Source organism: Hyla sarda, chromosome 3 (assembly GCF_029499605.1).
Source record: "Hyla sarda isolate aHylSar1 chromosome 3, aHylSar1.hap1, whole genome shotgun sequence".
Lineage (NCBI taxonomy): Eukaryota > Metazoa > Chordata > Amphibia > Anura > Hylidae > Hyla > Hyla sarda.
This window is the reverse complement of record NC_079191.1, coordinates 202,545,256-202,566,650: the sequence shown is the minus strand read 5'-3', so window position 1 is coordinate 202,566,650 and position 21,395 is coordinate 202,545,256. Positions and strand designations below refer to the sequence as shown.

The 21,395-nt window shown below is 41.1% G+C and overlaps 1 protein-coding gene across 5 annotated transcripts in view; it reads right to left on the bottom strand.

The window, feature by feature from the left end:
* The window catches only part of KCNQ5 (potassium voltage-gated channel subfamily Q member 5), a 638,117-nt gene that overhangs the window by 232,453 nt on the left and 384,269 nt on the right, over window positions 1-21,395 (bottom strand). For all 5 annotated transcript variants that reach the window (XM_056565866.1, XM_056565867.1, XM_056565869.1 and 2 more), the window contains exon 2: window positions 18,188-18,278. In XM_056565866.1, the coding sequence (XP_056421841.1) occupies window positions 18,188-18,278 (91 nt within the window). The remainder of the gene's footprint in view (window positions 1-18,187; window positions 18,279-21,395) is intronic.

The following is a 21,395-nucleotide window of genomic DNA, read 5'->3' as shown; positions in this document are numbered from 1 at the left end:
AAACATGCATAGAATTGCATGACCTAGTAAGCAACATTTTTAAGCATTATTCTTTTTTTTTGTGGTATGACAGATACACTTTAAGTAGTAGATTTCTTAAACAAACAGAATAACATTTGTAAAAAAAAAAAAATATATTTTGGGATATAAAATAATCATTGATTTTTCATAAACTGTGACAATCTATCTTTTATAGTATATGAAGTTTACACCCATGCAAACACTAAGCCACTTTATTAGTGGATTCTGTGAAGACACATTAAGGCCATTGTTTATACTTTCTGCAGATTTCGCTCAGAAATGCTTTGCTGTCTATGAGACATTTTTGGGCAGCCCTAATGCCCACTGGATTATTCAAATGTACGGAATGTCTTTTTCCGGGTGGACATTCCGCACATTTTCTGTTTTGTGAACCCAGCCTAACAATGATTTGTGTATTATGTATTGCTGCAAAGCGCTAAGTAAGGAGTTGTGTGTCAAAAGTTTAGCCTTATTCTGAAAATTATAAAAAAGTGAGGAACTTGCACACAACAGAGACAGCCAAAATAAGCAACAACATATTCAAAATGCGGAAAATCTAAAGATTTTACATTACCATTCGCAAAAAGTAACTGAGTTTGAGTAATGGTGTTGGCTGAATTCCGCTTGCAGCAGGTGTCGCTAAATACCTCGTGGACGTGAGCTGTATAGACAGCAATAAGTATGTATGAACATTCTCATTCCTTGGGTGGATGTTTTTTGAATCTGCAAAATCCTGCTGCAGTGATTCTGCAGTTGGAATGGAGCTTCTGAATACTTTTGAGAACAATGGGACTCTGCTGGAAGCAGATTTCCGCAACGGAATTCCGACGGTGAAATGTCCGCAATGTAGACTGCTTTTAGTCTTGAAAGTGCGACAAATTTGTAACAATCTGCCCAAAATGTTGTTACATTCTGGATGTTTAAATATCTTTTATAGTCTGATATCTCAAAACCTCAGGTGGGTGTTGAGAGATATATTCTTTTGAAGGTAAATCTATGAAAGTGATAAAAACCTATAGCTTATGCCTCTAGGACCTCACCAATGGTGCATATTGGTGTGGACAAAGATAGATGTAACAGCGTTTGTTCAAAAATAGCTTTTAATTCAGATATAAAATGTAATATATATATAAATAAAATAGAAGCAAAATATCACAATGCACTGGCATTAATCTAATGAACATCTCACTGGGCCCTAGTGAGGTATCAAAGAATGTGTGAATTAATATTTAAATAAGTCCATGAATCTGCAGATAAAAAAATATAAAAATAAAAATACCAATAAAAAAATAATTCCGTAAAAAACGTATGGATTTGTGACAAAATGATTGTAACATAAAGTCAATGAAAAAATTAATAAAAAAGTTGATGAATGAATGATACGGAGTATCTCTCACCACTGCTTCTGGCTTGATCTGTTGTAGTAGATGGGTCGCAGCCTTATATTCCTCATGTGCCCCAATGAGTGGAAGGGGGGCACAGATGGATAGATCTCCCTTAGCAGCCCCGTTGGCAAGGGGGCGCAAATAGATGTTGCGTATCGTGAGCTCCGATGGCAGGGGAGCAAGCGGCAGTTGCAGCGGTCGGACCTCGTTCGCTTACCGGCTTAGCACAGGCGGCACTAGTCTGGCACTCCGGCAGGAGTGTCAGTCGGCTCTGGTGCGACAACGGGTCTGCTGGTGATGGTATTCCGGAATATGGTGATGGTATTCCATCTACTACAACAGATCAAGCCAGAAGCAGTGGTGAGAGATACTCCGTATCATTCATTCATCAACTTTTTTATTAATTTTTTCATTGACTTTATGTTACAATCATTTTGTCACAAATCCATACGTTTTTTACGGAATAATTTTTTTATTGGTATTTTTATTTTTATATTTTTTTATCTGCAGATTCATGGACTTATTTAAATATTAATTCACACATTCTTTGATACCTCACTAGGGCCCAGTGAGATTTTCATTAGATTAATGCCAGTGTAATGTGATATTTTGCTACTATTTTATTTATATATATATTACATTTTATATCTGAATTAAAAGCAATTTTTGAACAAACGCTGTTACATCTATCTTTGTCCACACCATTATGCACCATTGGTGAGGTCCTAGAGGCATAAGCTATAGGTTTTTATTAATTTACATTATTGTTGCCGGTGGGGTCCGGCCTTAGCTTCAACTGCCTCGGTCCTTCTGTTGTGAGCTGCACCTTATTTTTTAGTTTTTTAAATCTATGAAAGTGGTCAGGAGAAGTGGTCTGGGTGTCAGATTTAAACCAAAAACATTTGGGTTTCATTTTAGGTTATTATATTAATGACGATACAACACAAATTTATTTCCTAACAGAAGAGACTTGATGGCACTCACCATTGAAGCAGGTAACATTTATTTTCAGGTTTGGTTTGAGAATGCATACAATGGCTGACAGGCCGTTTCAGGCATTGAATACATTTACAGTACTTTATCATTCTCATTCTTTTCAGTATGAGTTAAAATTTATTTTTCCAACAGAATAGACTTGATGGCACTCACCATTGAAGCAGGTAAAATTCATTTTCAGGTTTGGTTTGAGAATGCATACAATGGCTGACAGGCCGTTTCAGGCATTGAATACATTTACAGTACTTTATCATTCTCATTCTTTTCAGTATGAGTTAAAATTTATTTTTCCAACAGAATAGACTTGATGGCACTCACCATTGAAGCAGGTAAAATTCATTTTCAGGTTTGGTTTGAGAATGCATACAATGGCTGACAGGCCATTTCACGCATAGCGTGAAACGGCCCGTCGGCCATTGTATCCATTCTCAGACCAAACCTGAAAATAAATTTTACCTGCTTCAATGGTGAGTGCCATCAAGTCTCTTCTGTTATGATTTGGACCTGCAATTCCATAATAGAGCACCACTGTAGCAGCATAGGAAAAAAGAAGTGGGAGGTGTTCAGGTGTATTCCAGATGGTGTTCTGCAGATTAGGAGGGCAGTACCGGTAGTGCTTTTCTCTATCCATGGGTTAAAATGTATTTCCTTAGAACATTTTAGGCACTTGTTTCGGCTTGTCATCATGGATAACAGGACAACATGAGCAACAGCTGATACGGTTTAATTCTTAAAGGGGTACTCCATTGGAAAAAAAAATGTAATCAACTGGTGCCAGATAGTTAAACAGATCTGTAAATTACTTCTATTTAAAAAATATTAACCCTTCCAGTACTTATCAGCTGCTGTATGTTCCAGAGAAAGTTCTTTTCATTTTGAATTTCCTTTCTGTCTGACCGCAGTGCTCTCTGCTGACACCTATGGCCATGTCAGGAACTGTCCAGAGTAGGAGCAAATCCCCATAGCAAACCTATCCTGATCCAGACAGTTCCTAAAATGGACAGAGGTGTCAACAGAGAGCACTGTGGTCAGACAGGAAGGAAATTCAAAAAGAAAACAACTTCCTGTGGAGTATACAGCAGCTGAAAAGTACTGGAAGGATTAAGATTTTTAATAGAAGTAATTTACAAATCTGTTTAAACTTTCTGGGAAGAGTTGATTTAAAATAAATGTTTTCTAGGGGAGTACCCCTTTAAACCAGATTTAGGGTAGATCTTCCATATACGACCAACACACAAGAGACTCTAGGACAATGTAGTAGGTCAATTGATATACAATACAATCAAACCTGTTGACAAAAAAAAAAAAAAAAAAAAAAAACATTTGAAGAACATTACATTTTTAGACAGCATAAGATTGGCAGAGATAGCATGATCACTGGCGAAAAGAACACTAACATGACATGTGTTTATTCCTGTATTATGTGCCTTGGGGCTATCAAATGTTCACTGAAGTGTTGATATTACAGGAAGAGTGAACATGAACCTTTACCTGTCAAAGAGCGGAAAAGGTTAATTGATCCCACAAGACTCTAGCCTACTGAAAGAAGAGGTGGAATGCAGAGGAAAATCACTGTGCATCTGTGTTGTAAGTAAGCGCAAAACGGAGACACCATAAGCCAGTTTTATAGCGATTATAGAAATCCCCTCCACATATCAGTCAAGACTGAAAGTGTGAGTACTCATCTTGTCTTACAAGTATCATCCAGCAACTAAAAGAACCCAACATGCCTGCCTAATCTCTTCCTTCACGTTTCAAATACCTTTACAAAAATGGAAGGCACTTTGGCAGTCACTCAACCAGAAGAGAACACAACATAACCAGAGTATTAGCGAGCTACGTAAACATAGTTCTTGCCCTTATCTCAGGTAATACTTATCCGAACTTTCTCAGAAGGAATTGTTTTATCCACTTATATCCTTTGGGAAAACACTATGCACAACTGATATGTAATGATTTTTAAGGATTGCTTTTGATAAACTATGTGTCCTAACATAATATTATTAGGAATGTTGCTGTTTACAATAGTCTATATTTTTCCAAGGTAATGCTGACACAGGCCATGACAATATACATCACGACCGCTCATAAGAAGGCTTGATGATTAGTCCTGCTTGTAAGTTAGTCTCTATAACAATATTACAATGCAATAGTTATGCAATTCCCTAAAATAAAGCTTCAGATAAGGAATAAAACTACTACAATAAGTTGCCTTTATTCATAAGAGACTAAGAAAGTGCATTACAATGGGTTATCCTTTAATTTCTGAAGGATTTATGTCATGCTTGATATGGTAAATGAATGCCGGCCAGGCAGTGGGGCCCACCCCCTGAATTATATTTCCGTTGGACAATACTTAATATTTTATTAACTCCTTAATAGCCCCTAGACATCTTATCCCGTATCCAAAGGATAGGGGATAAGATGTCAGATTGTCGGGGTCCCACTGCTGGGGACCCCCGGGATCGCCGCTGCGGCACCGCGCTATCATTACTGCACAGAGCGAGTTCGCTCTGCACGTAATGACGGGCAATACAGGGGCCGGAGCATCGTGACGTCATGGCTCCGCCCCTTGTGACATCACATCCCGCCCCCTCAGTACGAGTCTATGGGAGGGGGCGTGTCGGTCGTCACGTCCCTGCCATAGACTTGCATTAAGGGGGCAGGCTGTGATGTCACCAGGGGCGGAGCCATGACGTCACGCTGCTCCGTCCCCTGTATCGCCTGTCATTACGCACAGAGCAAACTCGCTCTGTGCAGTAATGATAGCGCAGTGCCGCAGTGGAGATCCCGGGGGTCCCCAGCAGCGGGACCGTGGCGATCTGACATCTTATCCCCTATCCTTTGGATAGGAGATAAGATGTCTAGGGGTGAAGTACCCCTTTAAGGACACAGCCCATTTTGGCCTTGAGGGCACAGCTTATTTTCCTTTTTGCGTGTTTGTTTTTCCTCCTTTCCTTTTAAAAGGCATAACTGTCGAAACATAAAAAAAAGTATTATTGTTATTTGTGGGGGTAAAGTGATGAGAAAACAGCAATTCTTGCAACTTCTTGAACCTGGGGGGAGGGGGGGCGGTTAGTATTTACACAGTGCACTTTATGGGAAAAATTACATGCTCTTTTTTTTTTGTTCTTTTTTTTTCTTTTATTCTGCAGGTCAATGCAATTGAAATTATACCCAGTCTATATAGTTTATTCATTACTGTACTACTTTAAAAAGTCAATCCTTTTTTTTTTTTTTTTACAAGTTCAGTATGCCTAAAATTGTCCCTTTAATATTTTTATTTTTACATATATGGGGCTGAGGGCTATTGCATATACAGCGAGACAGGGGCTCAGTTAATTGTTGATCCACTAGCCAGAGGCAGGTTAAAAGACTCTTTGTCCCTATTTAACCCCTTAAGGACCAAGGACGTGCGCGTACATCCTAGCTACCTGGTAGCTAAGGACCAAGGACGTACGCATACGTCCGTGGGAATTTCAGTCCCTGCCGTGCGCCAGGCGGGGCCTGGACCAGGGTGACTGCTGATATCTATCAGCAGGCACCCAGTGCAAATGCCCAGGGGGGTCATCAGACCCCCCCCCATGTCGGCGATCACGGCAAATCGGTGAATTCACACTGGCGATTTGCTGCGATTCCGAGTCATACGGGTCTATGGTGACCCAGAATATAAGGGGGATCGGGGTTGTCCAAGACACCCACGATCCCCCTGAAGGGATAGAAGTGAGGTGGCAGGGGTTCCACCCCTCCTATCCCTGCTATTGATCATCAAGATGCGACCACCAATAGCAGATCGGGGGCGGGGAGGTTAACTTTCGGTTTCCCCGTTCTGCCCACCCACAGTAGGCCGGCCACAATGGGGAAACCGACGAGGACCGCGCCGAAGTCCACTCACCCATTGGCGGCAGCACCAGGTGGTGATCGGCGGCAGAAGAGGACGACGATGTGGCTCTCTGGATCCTACGGGAACCGGTGAATTGCCGAGCAACATCTGGAGGGCTACAGTTTGAGACCATTATACAGTGGTCTCTAAACTGTAGACCTCCAGATGTTGCAAAACTACAACTCCCAGCATGCCCAGACAGCTGTTTGGGCATGCTGGGATTTGCAGTTTTGCAACAGCTGGAGGGCTACAGTTTGGAGATCACTATGCAGTGATCTCTAAACTGTGGCCCTCTAGATGTTGCAAAACTACAACTCCCAGTATGCCCACACAGCAGTTTGCTATCTGGGCATGCTGGGATTTGTAGTTTTGCAACATCTGGAGGGCCACAGTTTGGAGGTCACTGTGCAGTGGTCTCTAACTGCAAATCCCAGCATGCCCAGATAGCAAACAGCTGTCTCGGCATGCTGGGAGTTGTATTTGCATTCCTCCAGCTGTTGCATAACTACATCTTCCAGCATGCCCTTCGGCAATCAGTACATGCTGGGAGTCATAGTTTTGCAACAGCTGGAGGCACACTGGTTGTAAAATACTGAGTAAGGTAAAAGAACCTATCTGAAGGTTTTCCAACCAGTGCGCCTCCAGCTGTTGCAAAAGTACAACTCCCAGCATGCACGGTCTGTCAGTACATGTTGGTAGTTGTAGTTTTGAAACAGCTGGAGATTTGTCCCCCCATGTGAATGTACAGGGTACATTCACACGGGCAGGTTTACAGTGAATTTCCTGCTTCAAGTATGAGCTGAGGCAAATTTTTCGCCTCAGCGCAAACTCCTAGTGGGAAACTCACTGTAAACCTCCGCCCGTGTGAATGTATCCTAAAAACACTACACTAACACATAATACACTAACACATAGTAAAACACTACATATACAACCCTTACACTGTCCCCAATAAAAATGAAAAACGTATTGTACGGCAGTGTTTTCAAAACGGAGCCTCCAGCTGTTGCAAAACAACAACTCCCAGCATTTCCGGACATCCACTGACTGTCCAGGCATGCTGGGATTTTAGCAACAGCTGGAGGCACCCTGTTTGGGAATCACTGGCATAGAATACCCCTATGTCCACCCCTATGCAATTCCTAATTCAGTCATCAAATGTGCATGGCGCTCTCTCACTTCGGAGCCCTGTCGTATTTCAAGAAAACTGTTTAGGGCCACATATGGGGTATTTCCGTACTTGGGAGAAATTGCACTACAAATTTTGGGGTGATTTTTCTCCTTTTACCCCTTATGAAAAGGAAAAGTTGGGGGCTACACCAGCCTGTTAGTGTAAAAAAATTAACATTTTTCACTAACATGCTGGTGTTGCCCCATACTTTTTATTTTCACAAGCGGTAAAAGGAAAAAAAGACCCCCAAAATTTGTAACGCAATTTCTCCTGAGTACGGAAATACCCCATATGTGGGCGTAAAATGCACTGCGGATGCACAACAAGGCTCAGGAGTGAGAGCGCACCATGTACATTTGAGGCCTAAATTGGTGATTTGCACAGGGGCTGATTTTACAGCGGTTCTGACATAAACACAAAAAAAAAAAAAAAAACACATGTGACCCCATTTTGGAAACTACACCCCTCAGAGAATGTAACAAGGGGTAGAGTGAGCCATAACACCCCACAGGTGTTTGACGAATTTTCGTTAAAATGCTGGTGTTACCCTAAAATTTTCATTTTCACAAAGGAAATTAGGAAAAAACTAAATTTGTAACCCCATTTCTTCTGAGTAAGAAATGGAGTGAATGGAGAAAAAAAGAGGGAATTGGGTGGAGCCCTTCTGCTAGAAATGACGGAACTCAGAACACCACGATAGCACAGGACGTTATTTATTGGAAGATTTCGAACAACGCATTTCGGCGCACCAATAGCACAGCCACACACCCCAGGATGCACCAACTTGATTGTTTTGTGGACCTGAGGAAGGCGTGTGCCTGCTTTTTTTTGAAAAATTGGAAAATTGCTGCTGAACTTTGAAGCCCTCTGATGTCTTCCAAAAGTAAAAACATGTCAACTTTATGATGCAAATATAAAGTAGACATATTGGGGAAGATTTATCAAAACTGATCTGAATGAAAGGTAAAAGCATCCCAGAGTTATTAATGTTTAAAGTGACAGTGGTCAGATGTGCAAAAAACGCTCTGGTCCTACAGAGAAAATTGGCCTGGTCCTTAAGGGGTTAAGCTCAACGGTCCAATGAACCCCCTAAACTCACCAGCATCTATGATTTAATGTTTCAGATGCTGGGATTGGCATTGATCACAGAATCTAAAGGGTTAAAGATGGGGAGCTACAAGATTGTCAATTTCCATCATTAACAGTGAGTGTCCGGCTGCTTACAGCCGACACTCACTGCTATGAAGGGAGTGCAGCTCCTCTGCTCTCATCAAAGTCAATTAATGCTCCAGGGCATACACTGACACACTGTTACTTTATGTCCTGGGCATCAAGGATGTTAACTGGTCCGATGTCCTTAAGAGATGAAAGGAGTTATCCAGAAATAATAATAATAATAATAATAATAAAATTTAAAAAACAGAGCTACTTTCCTTCAAAAACAGCTCCACGTCTGTCCCCAGGTAGTGTGTGTTATTACAACTTGACTCCATTCATTTCAAAGGAATTGAGCAGCAGAACCACACCGAACCAGGAGACAGGCAGGGAACATTTTTTTGAAAGAAAGTAGCTCTGTTATTCTATTCCTGGATAAACTCTTTATGGGGTTTGTTGGAACCTTGATATTGATGGACTATTTGCAGGGTTGGCTATCATAATTTGATCAATGTGGGTCCAACACCTGGCAGCATTACTGTTCAACTTATTGAAAAGGCCACAGTGTCCAGCTAGCACTGCATTCCTTTCATTGTATACCTGGCACAGCTCCATGCCTTTTGTAGTGGTTGTGCCTGGTATTGCAGCTCATTACTGGTCAACCCATTTAGGATTATGGGCTCATTCACATCACTTTTGTGACCTCCATGCACAAATACATCAGCAAAATCTCAAAATGGAATTTCAACAGCCATGGGTCCTATTAATTTCAATTCAAATGTTCGGGTCATTTTCCAAGTGTATACTAATTTTGTCTTGGACTCAAAAGCATATATTGTAACACTTTTATTTCTGAGGCAAAACTCATTTATGCATGAAAAATGACCTGAAAGTAGTCAATAGCTGATTATGTTGAGGCCATTGATAATAATGGGTCATACAGTCTGTACACAGATCGGCATCAAATGTTAACATTTTGCCAGGCATCCATGCCGTGAAGGACACAAATGTGATGGTAATCCAGCCTTAGTTGCAGTATCAGTCAAAGATGCTACAAATTGTATAGAACTATGAAGGTGCATCCAATTTTCTACAAGATGACCACATTAAAAAGCTGTGTTAAATAAACACTGTCCAGTGGCAGTTTTTTTTTTTGCACTTAAATGAAAAGGAAAACTGTTACCCTGATCACTGATACTAAACCCAATACACTACGTTATAGTGTGGGTGACCAGGAGTCCAAAGAGGGGTCACTTACTAGAATCGGTGCCGAGGTTCGTGAGATATTGGCCAGCAAAGTTCCCCTTCTGAATGAATCACCCGCCCCCTTTATTAGCATATTCATATTCTGCGACTCCACGTCCTAGTGACATGAGTCGCATGTTACGTGAGCGCTGTGCTCTGTCGGTAGAGCGTATGCGCTGACAGATTACATACAGCTCTTATGTCCTGATGACGTGAGAGTTCTGACTGCTGAAAGCTTAGTGACTTAGTGACCCCTCTTTGGACATATTGGGTTTAGTGTGGGTGATCAGAGTAACAGTTTTCCTTTAAAGGGGTACTCCAGTGGAAAACTTTTTTTTTAAATCAACTGGTGCCAGAAAGTTAAACAGATTTGTAAATTACTTCTATTAAAAAAATCTTACAGGGGTTATCCAGCATAAGGGGATTTTAGTACGTACCTGGCAGACAGTAATGGACATGCTTAGGAAGGATCTGCGCTTGGGGCTAAATGGCTATGTTGTGAGATTACCATAACACTGTGGCTAGCTTTTGTGAACTGGTACTTCCTGTTTGACTGTTTTTTTTTTTACTACAAATTCCATAATTCAATTTTCCTCCCTCCCACACATAAGCCACCCCCCCCCCCATTGAAACATAAATTAGCTGCATCCATTCAAAAGATATGTGGTTTTCAATCAGGGTGCCTACAGCTGTTGCATTGGTGCAGATTGATCTCTCCACCCACTGAAGCAGACAGGCTCCCTGTCATCAGCTGACTAGTGAGTCAGGTCTCGGCCGCATTTTCTTTTTGGAACACAGAGCTGTCTGCTGAATCACGAGCACAGTGCTCTCTGCTGACATCTCTGTCCATTTTAGGAACTGTGCAAAGCAGAATATATTTGTTATTGGGATTTTCTCCTACTCTGGACAGTTCTTAAAATGGACAGAGATGTCAGCAGAGAGCACTGTGCTCGGGATTCAGCAGACAGCTCTGTGTTCCAAAAAGAAAAGAATTTCCTCTGTAGTATTCAGAAGCTAATAAGTACTGGAAGGATTGAGATTTTTTAATAGAAGTAATTTACAAATCTGTTTAACTTTCTGGCACCAGTTGATTAAAAAAATAAATAAAGTTTTCCACCAGAGTACCCCTTTAATGAAGTAGCTGTGGGAAATGTTATTTAATGTTTTAAAAAGGTCAGTGAAGAACACTGGACCAATACCACAAGATAAATGGTGACTGATAAGATATAAGTATATCCTTCTGTAGACTATTGGGAAATCTTATTTCTTCTTATACAGGAAGATAAAAAAGTATGCTGTTTCTCACGTCAGTCATTTTCATAACCCATTCTTTTGAGACTCATAAAAATTTATACCTTTTTACTTATTAAATGAATTTATTTGAAACTGAATACATCAGTGCTTTATTTTTAACCTCTGATAAAGATGAATAATTGAAGAATAGCTAGCTACATGATTAAAAATTCCCATTTAGTATATTAAATAAGTTCATAGCTATAACTCAAATATCAAAATACAGTGGGGGCTCATTTATCAATTGCACTGCGCAATTTTTTTGGTGGGTTTTGCTATTTTTTAGTCTAGTCTTTCTGTGTCAGGCAGATTTATCAAATATTTGCACTTTTTTAACTGTTTGGTGCCTATTTTTAAAACATTTTTTTGTTCTTGGCTGAAGCAGGTGTGGTTTCTGATTTATTTGAAATATTTTTTGCACAGTGGCACTCCAGGGAGGGGTGGGCATAGAATCAGCTGGACAGTAGATTTCTTGGACAGAGATGAGATGCAGGTAAGTATATTGCATGTGATATGGCTATATTTATATTAGGAATGGTCAAATTTTTTTCGTCTGGTTGTCACAACCGCCAGTCTTTACAAGAACTGTGAACCTGTGTTCAGTATTACAATGGATCTGCATTTTTTCCTGTTTTTACTGGAGAGACCTGAGGGCTGTAAGTCAGTACTATTTAGAAGTCAGTGTGTGATGTGGTTTGGAAATGTGGCTGATCTGTCCCACACAAATCCCAATGCTTTTTCTCTTTGTCAAGGGAGAATCAACCTCTGTGTTGCCAAATGTAAGACTACAAATAGCTCCAAATTATCACTCAGGCAAATGGTCAGATCTAAGGATCTTTTTTGGAGCAAACGACCAAGGACGTATATTAATGACCAAGGGCGTATATTTACGTCCTTGGCCAGCTCCCGTGATATAACGCAGGGTCACGCGGGGACATATCGGGTCGGACCCAGCATGTATCTGAAGCCGGGACCCGGGGCTAATAGTGCGCGGCAGCGATCGCGGTGCCGCGCGCTATTAGCCCTTTAGACGCGGCGTTCAAAGTTGAACGCCGCGTCTAAAACGAAAGTGAAAGCTGCCCGGCTGCTCAGTGGGGCTGATCGGGACCACTGCAGTGAAAATGCGGTGCCCCAATCAGCTGGGACACGAGCGGAGGTCCCCTTACCTTCCTCCAGCGTGTCCCTTCGGCAATTGATTGCTCCAAGCCTGAGATGCAGGCTTGAGCAATCGACTGCCCATAACACTGATGAATGCAAAGCTATGGCTTTGCAGTGAACAGTGTATAAGATCAGTGTGTGCAGTGTTATAGCCCCCTATGGGACCTATAACACTGCAAAAAAAATGTGTAAAAAAAAAGTTAATAAATGTCATTTAGCCCTTTCCCTAATAAAAGTTTGAATCACCTCCCTTTTCCCATAAAAAAAACCATGTAAATAAAAATAAATATAAACATATGTGGTATCGCCGCATGCGTAAATGTCCAAACTATAAAAATATATAATTAATTAAACCGCATGGTCAATGGCGTACGCGCAAAATAATTCCAAATTCCAAAATAACTTATTTTTGGTCACTTTTTATATCATGAAAAAATGAATAAATGGCGATCAAAAAGTCTGATAAATACAAAAATGGTACCACTAAAAAACTTCAGACCACGATGCAAAAAAATTAGCCCTCATACCGCCCCATAAGCGGTAAAATAAAAAAGTTATAGGGGTCAGAAGATGACAATTTTAAACGTATACATTTTTCTGCATGTAGTTATGATTTTTTCCAGAAGTACGACAAAATCAAACCTACATAAGTAGGGTATCATTTTAATCATACAGACCTACAGAATAAAGATAAGGTGTCATTTTTACCGAAAAATGTACTGCGTAGAAACAGAAGCCCCCAAAAGTTACAAAATGGCGTTTTTTCTTCATCATTTCACAATGATTTTTTTTTTCATTTCGCCGTAGATTTTTGGGTAAAATGACTAATGTCACTGCAAAGTAGAATTGGTTGGTGCAAAAAATAAGCCATCATATGGATTTTTAGGTGAAAAATTGAAAGGGTTATGATTTTTAAAAGGTGAGGAGGAAAAAACGAAAGTGCAAAAACTGAAAAACCTGTGGTCCTTAAGGGGTTAAAAAATTGTGCTATTATATCAGGACTTCTCTGACAATTTCCCCACAGGAAACATCTTGTTTTATGTGTGCCAAAAACAAAGTCAAACAATGGGGATGATTTATAATTTTTTCATAATTTGTAACACAGTTTATAACTTTTCGATAAATTTGCCACAAAATACAACAAAAAATCTAGGGATAAGAAGAACTAGAAATTACTTCAAAAATATCCTTATGATAAACGAGCCCCACAATGCTCCATCTTGGCTGAATTTCCCAGTGACATTTTTCTGTCAGATTTCGCTTGGAAATTTTGTTGCAGCAGACTCCCATTGTTTTCTTTGGGATTCTGCTGCACCATGCACACAGTGGAATTTCCATGCAGAAACTCCAAATCAGAACTCTGCAATCCTTTCTGTGAAATCTGCTTGGAAATGCACGTCAAATGTCGTCTATGAAGATGGCGCATTTCCAAGTGGTCCTAGCAATATCCTGTTGTGTCGGCGCTTGCAGCCTGGGGAATGTCTACCCGGAAACATCATGATGTGTGAATGGGGCCTGAGTGACTTTAAATGGAATGTATACTTACAAAATGACCTAGGGAGATATTTATCAAAACCTGTCCAGAGGAAAATTTGCTGAGTTGCCAATAGCAACCAATCAGATCGCTTTCATTTTGCAGAGGCCTTGTGTAAAAAAAAAAAAAAAAAAAGAATCACTCTCATTGGTTACTATGGGCAACTCAGCAACTTTTCCTCTGGACAGGTTTTGATAAATCTCCCCCTTCTGTTTAAATCAAGTTTTTATGTAATTTTTAATTTTTTTAATAATTATTGGTGATGTTTTTTTTCTGTCAGATTTCGCTTGGAAATTTTGTTGTAGCAGACTCCCATTGTTTTCTTTGGGATTCTGCTGCCTCCATTCTCTCCTTTGGCTGCGAGGTCACCATCCTGGGCCTCCATAGTGTCAGGTTCAGCCTCTCCCCCCTCACCAGCCTCTGGACCCCCCCTGTCCCCTGCACGGGATACCCCTCTGGATTGCATCTCTCCTCCCTCCCCCCAGTGTGAGGCCTGGGCTCTTCTACCTGCTGCCCAGGTCCCTTTGGCGTCTCCTCCTCCCCCCCGCAGGGTCCTCGGCTGCTGCACCTGCCCTACTCTGCAGCCTCTCCCAAGCCTCAAAGAATGCAGGCCTAAAGTAGACTGTCTGTGGGGGCCTCCCACTCTCAGAAGGGACCTGCTCCTTCACCTGGGGCTCGTTCCGCGCCTCCTGCTGTTGGGGCCACACAGTCATAGGATGTTGTGCCTGATGCTGATCTGGACTGCTCGGGAGTCCCCGCTGCCTCCCCAACTCCCCCTGATTGGAGCAAAGTTCTTTCTCAAATCCCCACCAAGGAGGATTTTTGCTCATTGATATCTGAGGTGAAGGACACTTGCCGAGCTGAGATATCTTCGTTCCGGCAGGATCTCCAATTGGCCTCGGATAGAGTCGAGGGACTGGAGGAGGCTCATGATTCTACCATGTCCTATGTTGTTCAGCTGCAGGCTACCCTGACAGCTCAATCTCACTGACCTCCATAACCATGTTGAAGATCTGGACAATCGGGGGAGATGTAACAACATCAGGGTGCGTGGTCTCCCAGAGGTGATGAGGAATGAGGATCTTCAGGTGACCCTGGAGGCTATCTTCAACACCATACTGGGGGAGCCCCCTACACATAGAATAAAGCTTGATCATGCCCATTGGGCCCTCTGTCCTAAGTCTTCTACTGGTGTACTGCGGGACGTTGTGTGTTGTGTCCCTGAAAGAGGCCATGATGGCGAAAGCCCGTAACCTGCAGAACTTTGACGGTGCCCCTATACAGCTCTTTCAAGATCTCTCCTGGATTACCCTCAGGAAGAGGCGAATGCTTCACCTCTTCTTGCAACCCTATGGAGCAACCAAGTGGCCTACAGATGGAACTTTCCGTTTGCCCTTCATGCTCGCAAAGATGGACGCTCTGATGTGCTGCAGTTGTATTCGGACATCCCTACTTTTTGCTCGACCTTGGAAGTTCCTGTGCCTCAGATGGTGGACTGGGGCCTGTCTCTCCCCCCCCCCTCTCTTCCCCAGTGTGGCAGCCGGTCCGCAATTGGCGGTCGGGCTTGAAGCGCTCCCCTGCTTCCTCTGGCCGACCGGGCCTACTCTCTTTGCCGCCATGATGGGACTTTCCTTACTGCTGTCTCCATTGCCATGCTCTGAGACCATTGTGTCTCATTGACCAGGTGGAACTTATTGTATTGGATTCTCCCCTGAGCTGCCTTGATTACAGGACTTATCTCTTGTTTAACATTTATCTCCTTATTGCTTATTTTTTAGATGTATCCTGTATTCTATATTGTCACATTTCAGCATAATTATTTGGCATGGCCTGGGAGGGGCGGAGTTGGCCCTTTTTGGTCGTTCTCTTTTTTCAGGTAGTCTCTCACTTCCCCACCGAGGCAAGCTTTTTGACATGTTGATTTTCATATTTATATGTTTTTGGTTCTCTTGGCTTTGTTGGGTCTCCTTTCTGACCTCAGGCTCATTGGTTTGTTTAATGGTGTGTTCTTTATTTTTTTCTTCTTGTCTTTCTTTCTTTGTGTTGTCTTGTTCTGTGTTGTCCTCCCTCTCCTCTGACCTCTACTCCCACCCTTGTTTTCCTTCTCTCCATTTCTCTTCTTCCCTGAAGTTTGCGGTGAACGCTCTCCCTCTGGGACCGTCCTACCCTGCTTCCTAGGCCCAGTAGAGTGTACTGGTTTATCTGCGTCATCCCCCTTTTGGTGTCTATTATGGTCAAGTGCGTTATCTTGAATGTGAAGAGTCTCAACTCCCCCCCCTAAGAGGTGCCTACTACAGCGGGAGTTGACTGCGCTGAATCCTGATGTTGTATTTCTCCAGGAGACTTTGACCACTTTGACCATACTGGGTATTTCCAATTTCTCCAACATCTCTACCCCCAAGTTTTCCCGGCCACTGGCAACCAAAACAATGCACATGGTTTTGGCGGACAAGACGCTGATTGCTAAACACTGGAAGCAGACGCTCCCAAAGACGGAGAATGAGCTTTTGGCCCGAGTCCGTGAGATCCGATCCCTCGAGTCCCTGACTGCTTCCATGAATAATACTATATCACTCTTCTTCTCTGTTTGGGAACCGTGGGATCGTTTTACTGATCATCAGCCTCCATGAGTCTGTTAGCCTCCTCCCCCCCTCCCTCTTTTTCCTTTCTCCATGTGTCTCCCCCTCCTCCCTCCCCTTCTCTCTTTGTTTTACTGATATGTTGTTTGTTGTCTTGTGTTTTTTATGTTTGTCTCGAGTTCTTTGTTATGGTGCTTTGCTCTCCATTTGGAGCTGTTCTCTGAATCATCTTCTACGCTTGTTTTTCATTCTTTCTTGGTTGTAAATTGTGGAGTTCAGATACTATATGGTTGTTTTGAGTAATCTCTGCATTCTGCTTTGAATTCTGATTGCCTGTTGTACTATTGACCAGGTATATTTTCCGGGAATATCTGGTATGGTTTCTCTTGATGCTCCTTATGTAATGTGATTTTGTATTCTAGTTTTGAAAATCTTTAATAAAAATTACAGTAAAAAAAAAAAAAGAAGTGAATAGGGTCCCATCCAGTCTTTTGTAAGCAAAAATGGAGGAAGTCAGCTCACTGCCAAAAACAAATGTCTTTCTCAGGGACTATATAGTAGATATAGTAGATAAAATAACATTAATGCTTATGCAGAATTATAAAACTACATCCCTTTCCCTTATCCCCTTACATCCTTCCCTTCAATCCCCTGGTTGGACTTGATGGACGTATGTCTTTTTTCAACCATACTAACTATGTAACTATATAGTAGCAATAACAAAGGACACCTAATCTTGGGTGGATTCCCAGTATCAAATGGAAAGAGAAGTCATTATGTCTTCAATTTCCAGCAGATAAAAAAAAAATACAAAGCTTATTATTATGGCATTGTTTAAAAGCAGAAAAAAATCTTGCTTAATTCATAAAAACTTTGCAAACAAAACACTTTTTGAACTATGAACAGCTCTTATTCATGGCATAAGTTACATGCATAATAGTATATGCTTATATAGTAAGAAGAAAATGGAGCACTAAAAGCATGAAACATGCCTCACTGATGTCAGATGCAAGGCAGAAAAAACAACAAGAGGTAGGCAAAATCTGGTTAGAACACACAGGGCAAAACATGTACATGTTGCAGTTTTTTGTTCCGTGTTCCCTGTGTGTAATAAATAAGTCGTACTTACCTCCTGCTGCTTTGTCTTTTCGGCATCTGATGTCCGTAACATGTATCATGTTTTTAGTGCTCCATTTTCTTTTTACTATAAAAGCATGTCGTATAATGACTGTAACTTACGTCATGAATAAGAGCTGTTAACAGTTCAAAATATGTTGGTGTTTCATTTGTACATTTTAATGGATTAAAAAAAGATTTGTTTCTGCTTTAACAATGTCATAAGAAGCTGGAAGCTGAAGACATAATCTCTTTCTCTTTGCATCCAGTCTTTTGTGCCTTTGTCCATGTGGCTGCTGTAAAGCATATCTCTAAATGTTGTTAAAAGAAATTTAGACAAGATGGCTTAAACCATAATAACATCCTAAAAATAAAAACATATTTCAATATCTCTAATAAGCTGTAATCATTAAAAATACCTTGTTGAAACTTTCATTTTAACCAGTAAAGGGATTTAGACCAATGCATGGATTTTGATACCTTTGAGTAAATCATTTCCATTAAGAACATCACTTTATTTATACATTTAGCTCTGTTTAGGTATTCCTAGAAAGAGTCATAACAAATAATGTTCTACAGCATTTTGCAATTTCTGGTGTAGACACTGCCTGCACAATTTATCACCATGAATAACATTCATTTCTCACCTACCAGGACAAAGAGGCAATATGACGCTTGCTCTTGATGTTCAGGGATAGTGGAAAACACTGACAAAATTAAGCAGCTGAAGACAAGAAGAAAGCTGAAAAAGATAGAAACAAACAATTCTTTAGTTTTTTTTTCTTTCTTTCTAATACTTAATTTCAGATTAAATATTATAAATGCATATTATTGCATATTAGCATCCAAAGTACTCAACAATAAAATCAAATGCACAGGAGTTTAACTAAAATGTATAAGGTCTCATAGCATAGTCATAAATGTGACCTCCACCTTTTAGACTGTAGACTGAATTAGTAATGCAGCATAACAAGCAACGGATCTATTTTTCCAATCTAGCCAATCTATTTTTCAGATGTTTTGCACAAAGAATTCACAAAGTGGAGCCAGCCAACACCAAAATGTGTGAGTGTGAATCAAAAATTGATAAATGAACCACAAAAAATATATAATAATAAAAGAAACATTAGTTACTTCTTCAATCCATTGACAATCAATCTCAAATGCAGTCTCTGTTTACAAGCTGCCAGCCATGGCATGCCATACTGAGCTGCAATACCATTGTACAGTGATCACTCAACTTACAATGGCCTGAACATACAATATTTTCATCATACAATGGTCTTTTTTGGACCATTGTGACTTGAAACCAACATTCACAAAGGCACAGAAGCCGGCACTGGCTCACCGGGTATTCCGAATCTGAGACTGTAGCGGGACTCGAGCGGTGCTGCAGGTGTATGGGACACTGAACACCTAGCCGCGGTGCTCATCCATATAGATCCAGCATAAGAAATCACAAGAGAGAAAAAACAGGAGGCATTCACGGTTATGAACGGTGCTAGTGCATCTTCTTTATTTTAGGTGCATATAAAATGCTTTGGCGGGGCGCCGGACAGCAGTCAAGCAGGAGCCATGGATGTTATAGCCATAACACGCCAGACACGCCTACTCCAGAACCGAGGGTCAAGTAAATACCTGTCAGCCTCTGATGTCACGGAGGAGGCGTTACATACCAGGCAACAAACATTAAAAACAAAAATGCATAGCAGAACACAATCATGAGGTAAGGAACAAGTTACAGTTTTAATATTTATGAAAAGTGACTAATACTACACAGCATAGAGGTCGGTGTAGGCAATGCAATGGAGAAACGAAGATTATAAAAAGGCGCTCACATCTAAGCAGTCATTCAGACCTAGATTGCCTTGTGCAACAGCTCTAAAAATCCATCGCACCTCTTGTTGTAACAAAATCTTACGTTTGTCCGTGCCTTCACTACCTGTTACCTTTTCTACTCCAAGAAACTAAATTTTTAGGGGTCACCACCATGGCATTCCCTCATATGGTCCATCAGCCTAGGGGATCCTTTCCCCTTTCTCAAAGAGGCGGCATGCTCTCTGATTCTGGTGAACATGGCACGAATAGTGCAACCTATATTGAACCTTTTACATTCGCATATGATAGTGTAAACTGTATAATTACTTTTACAGCACATCACGTCTTTGAACGGTACAGTGGTTCCTCCGATATTGAAATTTTTATCTATGAGTAATGAATCGCACCAATTACATGAAATACAGTGATGGTTACCTGGATTTAAGGTTCTCCCTAACCAATTTTCATTATTCTTCTTGTCCTGTAGTTTACTAGAAACAAATTTGTCTCTAATATTTTTTCACTTTCTAAACGCTACCGGTGGGCCTTGACTAAAATATGGTTTAAATCGGGGTCATTTTGCAAGAGGAACCAATTATTTTTAATAGATTTTTTAATACATTCGGCCATTGGGCTGAACTAAAACGAAAAACACAGCTTCTGTGTGTCTCGCTGTACTTTGGATGTGTTGGGGTTACATGTTGACCTTCTACCTTTCAATAATGTTAGCCTGTTCTGTTTGCTAGCTCTTTCCATAGCTCTATCTATAACGTTAACTGGGTAGCCTCAGATTATTAAAAGTTTTTTCAGATCCTCTGCTTGTGTAATATAATCTTGTTCTTCACTATTAATACGCCTTACTCTTAGAAGCTGGCCGTGTTGACATGATTGGGTGGTAGCTTTCATAGTACAAAAGCGAGTTGCACGCTGTTGGTTTGCAGTATCCCTGGGTAACAAGCTGATTGTTTTCTATCCTCACTACAATGTCTAAAAATCCCAAGCTGTGTGGTCCTATCTTCCAAGTGAATTTTTAATTCATGTTATTGGAAGTGTTTAGGTGTGTAACAAAATCTACAAATGTGGATTCTGTTCCTGTCCAAACTATGAATATATCGTCAACAAAGCAAAGATAACAGGCAACGTGTTTCAGGTATGGATTCAGCTGTGTAAAGACAAAGAGTTTCTCAAAGTAAACCGCATACAGGTTGGTCGGGGTACATGTCACTGGTGTACCCATGGCCACACCTCCCGTTTTTGCATACCAGTCATTCCCGAACCTGAACACGTTGCCTGTCAAGATGTTAGCAGATCTCTAATGACTCCCACTTTTTGTTTTTAATGTTTATTGCCTGGTATGTAACGCCTCCTCCGTGAAATCAGAGGCAGACAGGTATTTTCCTAAATCTCGGTACCGGAGTAGGCATGTCTGATGAAGCACCGTGTGTGGCGCATAATGGCTATAACATCCATTGCTCCTGCTTGACTGCTGTCCGGCTCCCTGCCAAAGCAGTTTATATGCACCTGAAATAAAGAAGATACACTTGCACTGTTCATAACCGTGAGTGCCTCCTGGTTTTTCTCTCTTGTGGTAACTTGAAACCAGACTCAACATACAATGCTACAGACAGTCCAGATCTGCAAAACATGTCAATTGCTGGAAGAACTGATAAATCAGAATGGGCATTCACTGGTAAAACCCCTGTATTCCTGAAGTGCATGCACTGACTGGCTGTCTGGTATTACCCCCTATAGTACAGGCAGGTATTACATGTTCTGTACTACTCTTTACCTGTGCCAGGGTTAGCTGCTCCTTTGGACACCAGGTGATGGCGGCTCCAATTTACTTTTTTAGGACACTGTGTGTACTGTACAGGACCCTGAAGAAGCTTCTGTCCTCTACATAGACAGTGATTTACAGCTCCCAGCAGCTCTTTCTTAGTTTTATATGTAAGGACTTGCTTTATCTGTATTAGTTATCTACTTATTTTTCTTTAATCCTCACTTTTCCTATTTTTGGATGACATTTTGGCCTCAACATACA